General features: G+C 30.4%; 1 protein-coding gene across 2 annotated transcripts in view; it reads right to left on the reverse strand.

Moving 5' to 3' along the window:
• Positions 1 to 14,437, reverse strand: part of LOC118180902 (uncharacterized) — a 113,650-nt gene that overhangs the window by 38,560 nt on the left and 60,653 nt on the right. For both annotated transcript variants that reach the window (XM_085807926.1, XM_035349978.2), the window contains exons 13-17: positions 11,050 to 11,140; positions 10,897 to 10,936; positions 8,121 to 8,281; positions 5,137 to 5,213; positions 1,427 to 1,495 (exon numbers count right to left, since the gene is read on the reverse strand). In XM_085807926.1, the coding sequence (XP_085664052.1) occupies positions 1,427 to 1,495; positions 5,137 to 5,213; positions 8,121 to 8,281; positions 10,897 to 10,936; positions 11,050 to 11,140 (438 nt within the window). The remainder of the gene's footprint in view (positions 1 to 1,426; positions 1,496 to 5,136; positions 5,214 to 8,120; positions 8,282 to 10,896; positions 10,937 to 11,049; positions 11,141 to 14,437) is intronic.

Below are 14,437 nucleotides of genomic sequence, written 5' to 3' on the forward strand. Positions count from 1 at the left end.
ACAAATGAGACTGCCATGATTATAGATCAACAAGCAAAAGAAACAGCTTTCACAGTACGCTAGATGATGGAAGTTCACTGAGCAACAGATTAAATAGGTACAACCCATAAGAAACTACAAAGGCTATTAATTTTTTTAATTTATGAATCTCAATCCAAAAATGTATGCCAGCAAATAAAGTATGGTATAAACCCACATACAATACACTTTCATTATAAGAAATGCTTGTGTAAAATACATTTTGTTATAAGAAAGAAACACTTTTGATCAGCAATTCTGTGCGTAAGAAAATAAGAAATCTCAAATTCTGGAAGAAAGGCCTCATTTGTCTCCAAAACTGTGTTTATATTCATTCACTAACTGATAGTTTCAAGTCTCCTAAAAGCAATAAATGAACTCGTTTTTCTCCTTCACCAAAATATTCAGAACAGAAAAAGATTCCCTTCCCATCCCAATATAAAAGAGGGCTTTTCATTATTCGGTATCTCCTCTAACCAGCAATAGAATAATGAAGCTAATGAAAAATTTGCTTACAGTGACTCTGAGTACATCTATTGTTTCTAGTTCTTTCCAAATGGACTTTCTAATACAAAACACTAGTATGTGCATCAAAAACCAATCACAACAAGGAAAAAAATTCTTTAATTACATTTCTCTTACTGAATGTCATTTTTAACACTTTAGTTTTCATTTCAGACAGAAATTTCATAATATTGCTTTCTAGGTGCATGCAATGTAGTAGACAGACAAGCAAAAAAATGAAAGATCCTCAATACTGAGGTAGCTGCATCTTGCTACAATTCATCAAATAAACTATACTCGAAATTTTATCCATTATCATCTGATATTAGGAATAAACGGAACATTTATTTCTCTTATAATTCCTTATATCTAGATCTAACAGCATATTAAAAAAAAAGAAATTAAAACATATACATATTTCTAGAAAAAGTACTGATAGTATTTTAATGAGACAAAAATATGCATTAAGATATTAATAAATTTAAAAAATGAAGCTATGCAAATGTTTCTTCTGCATGTCTTAATATTATTCTTATCATCAATAATGTGGGCACTTAACTATTAATAATACTTAATATGCACTCAAAAAAACTCCTGAAAAGTCGACTGGATTGGTTATTTCAACAGGGCAAAGCACACTAGATTTATTTGCCCATGGGAAGGGATTCCTAGGTGAAATACTGTCTAATTAATGAGTAAGGATCACAAATTCATCCAGTTCAAGCATATTGTCAATTCACAGGAATATATGTAAATGATAATTTCATAAAAATAAAACATAATTTAGTCTTCCGTTTAATAACAATTTCTTTATTTACATTTTTTATATTTACTTATTCTTTTATAGCTCAATTTCTGTTGTTTACATATCTGAAAACAAGAGAAAAGTAATAAATATACTTACTTAGCTAATTCTTTCTGAGAGTCAGTGGCAAAGTAAAATGTTGTTTTCTGTTGACAAACTTTGAAAGCACTGCAAAAAATTTTAATATTTTAGCATTTATCTTTCATGTAATTTATAATTTTTTACAGCACACTTCTCTCCAGAATTATCTTTCCAAGCCAGAAAAAAAGGTTTTTCAAACAGCTTTACTGGAATGAGAAAGATAAAAACTTAATTACCATTTATCTAAAAAGTTCGATCAAATCGTTTAAAAAATTAAAAAATGCTCCCACAATTTCACATTTCGTTGTGAGCTTCAGGGTTTGATTTCAATTTTTGAAGAGTCAAAATAGCTTCAGTATAATGCCACAGAATCACTTAGAAGAATGTTTGAAGTAGAAATCTGTCAGCTCATTAGAAGGCGAGGAATCAAAGTGGCACAATGGCTGAATGATTCAAAACAGAAATGTTGATGAGGAAAAATTTAACAAAAATTTCTTTCCATATGATATGCAGATTTTTTTAACGATACACATAGACCAAGAGATTACATTTAGTGCTATTTGAATTAAGAATAACGAACTGATTTTTTATTCACATAAACCCAGAACCAGCGCCACGACCACAACGGCAGAATTTAGAGAGGAAAATTTTTGGAATTTAGAGAAGCACCAAGCTACAAAATTAGGGGATGACAAAATTTTTCGAATTTAGGAAAAGTAGTGGGACCCAAAATTTAGAACTTAGGAAGGTGCTTGGTAGCACAGAATTAAGGTCCTGCAGAGACTGCATCATGTGGCAAGAAATCTAGCACTGGCCTGTGATAAGCCGTATACATGGGATTATATTAATATTTATACATGGGAAATATAAGTATACATGGGAATTTATTTATTCAGGCCTCAGATAAGTGCAAGAAAAAGATGTAAGTACAATAAATAACTAATACAATTCAGGCTCAATTACCACAGTGTGCAACAGAAGCAAGACAAATTTTGCGGAACAACTTGTCTTTTGTCACCAATACCAATCTCATAATACATAGCCAGTAATGTATAACAGATGCTATTATGCTAGGCTATACAAATTCCAAAGAATTTCAGTTTAATATAGGAAATTGTGCTGTTCTTTAACTCTGATTTGATCCAGCTTATTATTTTTTTCTGGCTGTTGTTACAGCAATTTTATGTAAATTAAAGTTTGAACTTTCAATTATGATGAAAAGGGTTTTCAACTCTGGAGCTGCAACAGGATCTGCAAAGCGCTGGCATGTTTCGATGTCCATTAAACAAAATGTGAAATGGCTGCAAGAAATAGATAAAGGTACATCTGTCTCAAAATTATGCGAGGAGTATGACATTAACTGTGTATTACATAAGAAAACAAGAAAAGGGAATTTTTTGAATTTTTGGTGATTCCGACACTCCACTAGCAATGAATAACAGAAAAATTAGTTGTTATGCTAGAATTTTCGATCATGACAGAAATATGATTGAATGGGTCAGACAGCTTCGCAGCAAGGGCATGCCATTGACAGATACAGTGTTTATGGCTCGAGCCAAAATATTTCACAAAGAAATGAACTTGAAAACTGAGTGCACATATTCGACAGGTTGGTTAACCAACTTTAAAAATCGCAATGGTATATAAGGCAATTATAACTTCCATTTGCAGATGAATTCATTGAACTCATTAATAGTGAAAGTTATCTCCAGAATAAATTTACAATGCTGATGAAACTGGTCTTTTCTGGCAATATATACCGAGAAATACCTTGGCAACCTCTACAGGAAAGATTCAAAATAGTGTCAAAGATTCCAAAGAAAGACTAACAATTTTAGCAAGTGAAAATATTGCCGGAAAGCACAAATGTAAACGTTTGGTAATCCAAAAAAATACACAACCTCGAGCATTTAAAGGAGTAAAGATTTTCCCCATTATACACAATGCAGGATTTACGTATAAGCGACACAAGTTATAGCTTAGGGCTCTCACTTTCTTGGCGGCCCCCAACACAAAATTAAAATATAGTATAAATATAATATTAAAATATAGTATAACAGACTTATAAAGGGCCCCATACCTCAAATAGCTTACGGCCTTATCAAGTCTAAATATGGCTCTGGTTATACAATGTGCAAATAGAAGAACATGGATGATACAAGCATTAATGAATGATTGGTTTGAAAATCATTTCATATCCGAGGTTCAGCAACATTTGAATTTGGTTGGTTTACCTGATGACGCAAAAATTGTCCTAATCGTAGATAACTGTTAGGCTCATAGTTCACTTAAAGTTTTAGTGAAAGATAATTTATCTGTATTATTCTTTCCTCCAAACTGAACATCAATGTCTGTTGCTATTGACAAATGATTTTCTCCCATGGTTTCTGCATCAGAGAAGCCTTAGCATCATAGAAGAAATTCCACTAAAGAAATAATCATTTCTTTACATGTTTCAACGTTTTCATCATCCCATTTCATACTTCTATCAGTTAAAAAATTGCTCAGCTTCTTAACAACCTCAACTTTCAAGTCATTTTCTCATTACTTGCGAGTAAATTTCATTGCTCAGTTCTTTAGGAGCCCGCCTTCTTTTAAGTCTTAAAAGAAATTTAAACAATATCTTGCCCACGTGGTTTGAAATAAATCAGCCAAAATATAAGAACATTAATAATTTATGTCAAGGAACATGAATCATGTGTAAGAAAAGGAGAAATAAACAAATCCTTGATAACTAATCGTAATTGGGCACACCCACAATTTTGACTTTCGTTCTGCAAAATTTAACCCCAAAGCTTCTTTAAATGACAAACTGGATTTTTCTTTGAAGCATTTTTTGCAATCACAAAAATTTACCTTTTTAAATTAATAACACTAATTTGAAATCAGTTCTTACCAACATGTTCAGAATTCTAATAGCTTAGCTTTTTCATGTTTTATAACCATTTTCCTAGACAGATGCCATTACAGTCATTTTCACTTTGCTTCCTCCACCCACCAATTTCTAGATAATATGTTTATCATTCATCCAAATTTTGTCAATTTATTATTGTTTCTTGGGAACTGGGATCTGAGTCTGACTGCAGTCAAAAATCAACAATTTTATCTAAAATCTATCCAAACTAAGATTGATTTTTTTACCAGTTTTAAATAAGTATTACAATCCTACCTAAAGCTTTTTACCAGTTCATAAATATCTAACTTTCTTCTGTGCATGATATCGAGAAAAACCTGGTTAATAAATTGCTTAAAACCAAAAACACAACAGACACAAACAGACAGGCGAGGCAAATCACAGCTCTAGCTAGAGCCAGAGTCAATGCTCTAGCTAGATACCACAAGGCCTTGAAGATCATAATGCTGGAGAAGAGAAACAATGCTAATTATGCATATTATTGAGTGCATGGAATAACAGTACATAATAACACTGTAAAAGCAATAAACATGTACAAATTAAGAAAGATCACAATCCCTATTAATTCCATTTCAAAGCATTCAATTTTTTTATTAGGTTATCATATATTACTTCATACTGGTTAGTTTTATAACATATCTTTACATTTGATTTTTCGGCTCATTAAGTTTTATAGTGTTGACCTCAAATAAATTCACTGAATATTTCCAAGAGTTTTTGAGAACATGAAAATTTCTAACAGTTTCTGAGAACAGGGTTCTGTGTATGCAAAAGATAATTTTGGAGATATGAGTAACATAACAATTATACTTACTATTTCTTTGTTTTGCATTCTAATGCTGGAGAAACTTTTGAACCTGGTAAAGAAATCAGGCATTCTGCTTTGATATCCTGGAATGTGACAAAATAAGTAAATGAATATGGCAAAATTTTGCATTACTTTTCTTACTCACAAAAACTTCTTATTTCTAAAATAATAAGAGAAATTATATTTTAAAAGTCTGAAGAGAATCTTGTTATGACTTGAATATGAGTAATAATTAAACAATGATGTATGAGCAACAAATAAAGAAAACATATATAAAATAATCGTTATTCATAAGTAGTTGATAATAGACAAAATTCTTCGCCGATATCCACTAGATCAAAGCTGCTAAAATTTCCTTATTTTTCTTCCCTCTCAGCGGATGGCTATATGAATGCCTTGCACAATAATACACAGAACAGCTGGGCAACTGTGAATGTATGCCTACTCCACTATACAACAGGAATCTCTAACTGGTAACTTAAACTGCTTCAGAACTATTATTTTCCTCGTGCTTATATCAGTGTCTATGCACCTATAAGGCAGACACTAACACTACACGTTCAGAAAATGAATACCACTTTTATGTTTTACAGCATTACCCACAAAAATAAACTTTGAATGAAAATGAATATATGGTAGCATATTTGCTACCATATATTAAATGCCATGAAATGCAAATTTTATGTCATAAATTTACAGACTAAACCTTTCTCATGTATTATTAGCAAATTTTAGGCATAGCTTAGAGATAGAAATTTCAGCACCAGCATAAGGAGGGAAAATTAGAAGAAGCATGGATGCAGCAAACAATGCAAGCACCTTTTCAGATGTAAGTTGTTTGTTTATTTTACAAACATTTTATTAACAAAATGAATAATTCTATTTATATAAAGTAAAAGAGTTAGTGAATCACAGAGTATAAAATAGCTTTTACAAAATTATCGTTTTTAATACTGAAATGTATTTATAAAATCATGGTAGCAAATCTGCTACCATGGACATTCATGTATCTAAGCCTAGTAGTTTTCTGAAGAAAATGTTTCTGAGTTGAAATTAGTTCATGATCTTTAATCTTTGTGATTTTACAGATAATATATCCTTAAATATGATTTATGGATTTAAATTTTATTTGTTTAAATTTTGATATTTTTCAATTTAAAAAATATTTTAAGATATATATTTTCCTGTGAAAAAGTCTCTAGGAAAATTCATTTTGAGATTTAAATTGAAAAATAACTGAAAAGAGGGAATAAAGTATGAACCAATTGCAGAAGTTATGTCTAGAAACAGATTTGAAAAAATCTTAAGACTTGTATATTGCGAATAATTCACAAATTGATAATGATGTTAGAGGTGACAAATGCTGGAAAGTGTGACCATGGTTGTCTTGACTTAGAGAACACATGCTATCTGTTCCAGGTGAGACCAAGCAGTCTATAGATGAAACAATGATTCCATTTCATGGGACAATCTATATCAAACAATACAAGCCTAAAAAACCTCATAGCAAATGGGGTTTAAAAATGTGGGTCCAATGTGGACAATCAGGCATTTGTTACGATTTTGATGTTTACACTGGAAAATCTGAAGGTTATTATTGAGATCAAACTGCCTATGCATTAGGTCTAGGAGCAGGTGCTGTGATGCAGTTATGAAGTACTCTAAATAACCCAACAAAAACTATCTTTGCGGATAACTTTTTCTCTGGAATCCCATTAGTATGTGAATTATCCAAGAAAAATATAGGATTTGTTGGGACTTTGAGAGAAAACAGGCTAAAGAAATGTATATTAAAGAATGAGAAGGAATTAAAAAAAGAAGTCAGAGAATCCATTGATTATTCTGTAGCATCTGTAATGAATGCATATATCACAGCTGTAAATATAAATATTGTAAATTTAAATATTTGTTTTTCAATTATTTATTACTTTTAGGATCAAAGAACTGATTGTGTGCATCACTGGCCAGTGTAATAATTCCATATGGCAAAGATGCTACATATGCCCTAAAGAAATATTTGCTAAAGTTAAATGTGCCAAATGTGAAACATATTTTTGTTTTAACAAGGCCAGTCTTCTGTTTTTCTCAGTGACGTCATGTGGAACTTTTTATATGCATATAGATGAAGGTACATATTGAATATTTTTTAAACACTCCTAAAGAAACCATAAATGAATAAAAAATTATTTTAAACCCATTTCAAAGAAAGTAATCTAATTAAAGTTTCTATATACAGACCAATAAGCAGTTTTAACCTAGGTTGAATGATAAATTAAAAGCAAATGGATGAACATAAGGTTGATTCAGCCAGGTTCTTTATATTATAAATTATAGTACTGTAAAATAATTATTACAACAGAAATTTGAAACCAATTTGATATCATTTTTGCTATTTATTATTCTATATTATGTAGCACACTTACATACCTTCCCTCCTTTAGAACAAAGTGATTAATAAAAGACATGAAATTATCAATGCTAAGAAAATGCTTCAGTTTAGATTTAAGTTTTAATATAAATGGAAAATATGTAATTATACTTGTTCTGGGTTTTGTTAGTAGCCACAGTATTTTTGAATTCAATTTAAGAGAAGATTACTGGTGACTATCATTACAATCTGAATATTTTATTACATCACAAATACAGAGTATTATGATTTGTGTAAAACAAAATTTACACAACTTCCTATTTCACATCTTAAAATAGGAAGTCAAATAAAATTGACTTCATATTTAACATCTTACAATAAAATTAATTTATAAGCTCTAAAAGTATACTAATAGAAAAAAGAATTATGATTGTTGGTATAGTTCCTTACAGCTTGTTCTGTTTTATTAGTTACTTGTTAAATACTTTAGGTAAAAGTGATTGAAATACAATACATTTTACGTAAAAGAAATTTACATAACATAATTGAAATACACATTTAAAATAAAACTATAATAACAATTATCATTATGAAAATCATCAATAATAATTTAAGGCATTACATTTTTGTCTCTGTAACAATATAAAAGATGCTTTTTCAGAACCATCCATCGCTTTGTCCACTGATGAGCAGATGGAAAAAAACTCTTCTTTTCTTTTTGTTTGTAAAGCCATCCTTCACAATCTCCTTTACCTAAGTCCTTACAAGAAATATGTCTGCTCCCTAAAAATTAGTAATTTTAAAAGTCTGAAGACAATCTTGTCAATTTATGACATAAAGAATTAAATGCATTTTTTCCCCCTAAAAAACCAAAAATTGCAAGTAAAAGTACTTAAACTACATGACAAAAACATACTGACAGAAGTAACAAGACTTTTCATATGACAGCTATATTACAACACATGGCTAAAAGAGCTATATTTCAACAGGTGGACACATATTTCTAATAAGCACAATTTGAAAAAAGTAATTACACTTACCTATGATTGTAAAGCTTATGAAACTAATGTTTCATCAGAAATGCACATACCCATTCACTTTGTTATCTACGCACATATTAACTTAAAATGCTCAACAAATTCCTCCAAAAAAAACTTATTTCAATTTTATTAAACTTGAGAAATGTTTATTTTGCTTAGATTTGCACACTTGCTAATTTTTTTACTTTTAAAAAGACTGTTTTTAAGTTCACACATTTTTACAAAGTTAATATAATCAGTATAAATTATACGAAGGGCAAAAGAGATATATTAACAGACACACTAAGTAATGAAAAATCACTAAGAGATTTAGATCAAGCAAACTAAATTAATCAGTAAAGCAACAAAAAACTTCTTACCAGACGGGAGGGGGGGTTAAAGGGATATGGATTTTTTGCACCAAATAAAATTATAAACGGTTGAAAATGACTGAAAAAAATTATGATTGTCCAAAACTGAAGGAAAAGATACACAAAAAATACAGAATCAAAGCCTACATAATGTACAAATATAGCATTTGTGACATAGCTGGATAGTGCAAGATCTGCCATAAAAGAGAGCTACGGCAAACCAGAGCACCAATACATATATGCTCACATAAAATTATTAATTGGCAGCTTTACACATTTCCCAAGCAGTCAAAATAAATTTCTTGAAACTGAATACATTACTTTTCATAAATTAAGGAAACATCTGAAAAAAATAATTCATTTAAAAACACTTGGATTTGTTCCAAACATTACAGCAATCAAAACCACATTATTATTTGTTAAATGATAAAATTTTTGCAGAAAAAATTTTGCAAGTTAGCGCAATTTTTGTTGTTTCACATGAGAAAATAGGGCTAATTCCAACAAAAGCTGGTCCATTAAATATCAAATAAGATGTACTTTCAAGAAAACTTTTAAAGAAAACAATTTTCTACAAATCTAAACTAACCAGTCACCATACCTAATAAGAGATATAATCACTCACAACACCACAAGCTCAACAAGAATGTCTGTTATTTACAATAATGTTGATCAAACACAGAAAAACTGTTTTTCAACATGAGATGGTGAATATGAGAATTAAAATTCAGATTACACGAATATGAGTTATTTTCAACATAACAGAGGATATAATTTCTCTTTACAAATTATGACTTTAAAACAGTGGCTTCATGATCCAACTAAATTTAATAAATTACATAATCTGCAATTTTCTGTTGAACATTAGATTTTGCATATTTTATATATACCTTATTTTACAGCATGAGATTCTAAAACAGTTTAAATAACCCAACTCATCAGGCCTTGTCTAAAAATAGTTCGTTTGTCTATTGAGGAACAATGGAAAAATTATGTTCACAAACCACTAGAATAAAGCAAAACTTCTATAGCAAGTGTGATAGAAGAAAATGTAAGAAGGGAAAAATGTATAAGATAACAGCAGAAAATATCCCAGGATTTAGGAATTCTTTTATCCACAACAATACATAATTTAATTGTATATGATCTAAAAAATTACATTAATTGTCTATTAAAAATAAAACAGCTCAATCACAAAAATAAATTACACAGCTACTAATTTTCTAATTTCCCACTAAAATACAAGATATAAAACACCGAAATACAAAAGTAAAAAGAAAAAGTGCTTTAGTTTACACATTTTGAAGTGATCTTGATTTGAATGCTGATTTAATATACATAACCAAATGAACTTATTCTCATATTAAACTGTTTAAAAATGCAGGTAAATTGATAATAGTACTTTTCATTGGTTATAATATAAATTATTCTTCTTTCCTTTGTTTTTTCTTTTACTGCTGTCAGATTTAATGAGAAAATCATTCCAATTATTACTCTGGTTAATAAGGACTTCTCTCTCTGGTTGTACATCTTAAAAATGACATTTTACCATTTTTGTTAAGTTTATTTACACTTACTCAGTTTTTCCCATTTTTCATTCCCATTTCCCATTCTATTAATGCATTTTATTTGCATAAACATCTCATAAAGTTGATAACGCTCTATAAGCAATAGAAATTTATCATTAGCAATGCTTAAAACAATTTAAGCTTCTTATTAAAATCCTTGCACTCATTTTACTGAAAGCTTATAAGTATATCCCCGCCAGTATTAAAGCACATTCAATGTATCACAAACCTATAACCTGAGTACACGTTGAATACTTGAATATACATAATATTTACCATGAATTATGTAGCTGGGTGATATGCAGATGAAGCAGAAAAGCAACTGATGTTAAGAAGCACCTTTTGAGATTTTTATATGCAATACCACCCCTCTCAGTATTTATTACATTCATTACTGTCAGTTATATTCTTTTTTAACTTGTAAAGAAAAATAGACTTACCAAGTCTTCTGACAGATTCCATTTTCTTATGTGAGTAAATCTGAAATATATAACAATAGTAGACAGATTATTGCAAAAATGAAAAAAAAAAAAAAAAAAAAAAGGGTTTTATTTTAACTAAATTTGGCCTCTAGAATTTCAAATATAACTTACATTAAATTCCAAGCCTTTTCCTTTTTCTTTACTATCTTTAGAAGCATTAATGCACTTTTGTGGAACACCACCAACAATCACAACTTGATAACTAGAAGAGGATAATCACAAACATGCTCATTAGAAAATTTAAAATGAATGAGCAAAAATGCATCAAAATTTTCTGCTTTATATAGTACTTTAAAATACTGATATTAGAACATTCCGGGGAAGGGGGAAAAAAATAACTTTTATAAATATAAAAAGAATAAAAATTACCAATTAATTACTCTGACTGATTAATCATGATATCATGAAATTACTGTGAAAGATTAATGATGATGATCAATATGATGCACAACTTAATGCACATATCAAAATGAAAAAGAAAGAAAGAAAAAAAAAACAGCTGATAAAACAAAAACAATTTTTCACTGCCTTACCATTCTCATTTATACATAATAAATAGCATCCTACATAGCAAACAAAGGAAAACCTGATACTTATTTTGGAATGAATTGTTCCAGACTACACACTTGATATTTTCAGCTCTTTTGAAGTGGACATGCTCAATCAGATGAAAGTAGTAGTGACATTAGTAGAAAATTTATGAAGCAAGAAGAGGATAGGACTGTAGCATCAGATAGGAAAAAAGTTGCCAATTACTAAGTTACACAGCATTTTGCCTAATTATAATGAATGGGCATCAAGAAACACATTATACTGCAATGACGTACTGACTGATTGCTTAAAAATTAATTATAGGACACCGACTTTTGACACAAATGCAGATACAGATGCGCTCCTGTCCTTTTTACTTTTTTCGTCACATGTAACAAAAATTATGCTTCCTTAAAATTAGCTATGTATTCAGATATAAATATGTGCACACTCATGTTTGGATACTCAGACATAATACAGTAACATCTAATCTCAAAAACAGAACTTCAAGAAGCAATCAAATAAAGGAAGCAGCAAATTGGGTAGGAAACAATTTTGCCACTAGGATGTGAAATAGGATGTGTGATTTCATCAAAAAGCATCTTCGGCATCATCATTACTCTTACCATAAAAACATTATCTTATAATACTGGTTTGTCAAGTAGCATACCACTAAAAAAGATGATTATATGTTTCACACTGCAATTATGGCTCTGTATCACATAGATCAGTGGCCTCAAACTGCATGTGGGTCAAATCTACAATCTGAAAGATGATAAGCCTAATTTCTTTGACAAAATGAAAATTTTTCTGAACAAAATAAAAAATGTCTTCTGATAAAATAAAATTTTTAACTAATTTTTACATTATCCCCAGTAAACATTTATAAAAAGTACTGATCATAATAATGCAAACAGAAATTCAAATTTATATATATTTTCTGTCTAAAATGCGAAAGTTGATACCCGCAGAAATTTATAATTCTCTCAGTAAATTACATAAAAAGCACAAAAAAACTGGATTCATATGTCATATGCTAGTTTCTATCCATGTAGTAACATGAACTGCAGCCTTGCAACCAGCTAAGCAACTAGTGATGTGCAGGTACAGGTTAAAATAAGGTCAATTCCTGTACATCTATCAAGGCATGTTACAAATCACCGGGCCTTTTTAACTGCTAAGCTTCCAGCCTGAATGGAATTCCAAGAGGTATATTAAGATCTACTCTTCATCCTCTACCACCATCTTCTCGAGAGGATTTTGGCTCACCATGTATTTTGAGTGCTCCTTGCTTACAAACATCCATGCCTTCTCCAGGATTCAAACCCAGGCCCTTCAGTGCAACATTCAGGATCACTAATCACTATAACTGTGTGGATGACACTAGTGACCGACACATGAAAAGTACATATCAGAAGTACCAACTATTACAGGAAAAAACACTAGAATACTGAAGCACCACCAACTGTTGGCTAGTTAAATTTGCTTTTTGTACTTACATGCAGTGCTGTTGCAACAGCATTATCTGCCCTTATGCAAACTAGTATGCTGAGGGCACTATGACAAGCACTTACAGAAATGAACTGTAAATGGCCAATAATACAGTTCGACCATCTTAAACTCAAGCTTTCTATGTATTCTGCCAAAATACATAGAATCGTTCAATTCATGGCTTCCTTTTTTTCTCAATATTTGCAGAAATAAAAGCTACGATTCGCATTGGTTTGCAACCCAGAAACCAAGAATGTTGAATTTATTTTATAATTGATGAATTTTATATGAACAATGCATAATTCATTGTTTACTTTTAAAGATAAGGTCACTAAAAAGCATAAAACTATATTCTTTAGTGGAAGTACTCTTTTTGTAATAAAAAAAGGAAAACAGTCAATGTGTTTTTACCGCATTTATGCAGGATTTACATAGATTGTAGTTGATTTTAACATAACGTTTGCCCATATTGTGGTCTTTTGTATAAGTGTTAGGGATAGCTTCTTTTTATTAATATATGAATTCAGTTGGCAAAAACAAGGATTTCACAGTAGTACTAAGAAATTTCAACATAATGTCATTTTACTTCGTGACACTGAAGCTGAGAATGAAAAATTTAGCATTCTCATCTCACAGCCTATGAAAAGAACCAACAATATTGCAGGAACATTGCTGATGACGATAAAAGAGGCAGAAAGAAAGGAAGAGCCAGGTTTCCATCCCCCCCCTCAAAAAATAGATTATAATTCAAAGAACTATTCATGAATTTTATTTTAAGGAGAAAAAATTACATAGTATATTGCAAGAAAAGCAAAATTTTAAACATAAACAAGAAACATTATGAAATGTATAGTATTGCATTTGAATGAATGGAGAAAAAGAAAAGTTTTAATTGAACATAGAAGATCAAAGAATCTTAGAAAAGTGAGGCAATTTCATCACGAAAGAAGACCTCTCATTTACTTGGAAGAAACCTGAGGGAACAGTAACATAACATTCTCAAAATGTTGGCAATCAGAAAACAGTTTTTGTCGTTATGCAAAGTGGCAATGCTTCTAAAAGAATTACTGTTTTATGCGCTAAATGCATATGGGATTTTTACCTCGTACATCTCCAGTATATAAAGCAGATATCACATCGAAGACTACCACAGGCAAACAAATTCTTCTGTTTTTGAATAGTGGACTTCTAAAAAAAACTCATTCTGAATCTTCCACTAAATGCTGCAGTGATTTTAGACAAAGTCTCTATCACACTGTCCAACTAATTATACAGCAACTATTTAACAAAATGCTCAGTTCTCTTTAATTTTATAGAAAGCAGAGTTAATGGAGCTCATGAAACAAAATGCTCCTAAAGAAAGGCATATAAATTTGATTCAATGCTCGAAGAACATAGTTTTACGGTTGGATGCCAGTCAATGAACCACTGTGAAATAAATGCAGTTGAGGGTGAAACAAAGCAATTTGTACGTAAC

This window comes from Stegodyphus dumicola, chromosome X1, assembly GCF_044657685.1.
Source record: "Stegodyphus dumicola isolate Sdum_Otavi_A_Nest chromosome X1, ASM4465768v1".
Taxonomy (NCBI): domain Eukaryota; kingdom Metazoa; phylum Arthropoda; class Arachnida; order Araneae; family Eresidae; genus Stegodyphus; species Stegodyphus dumicola.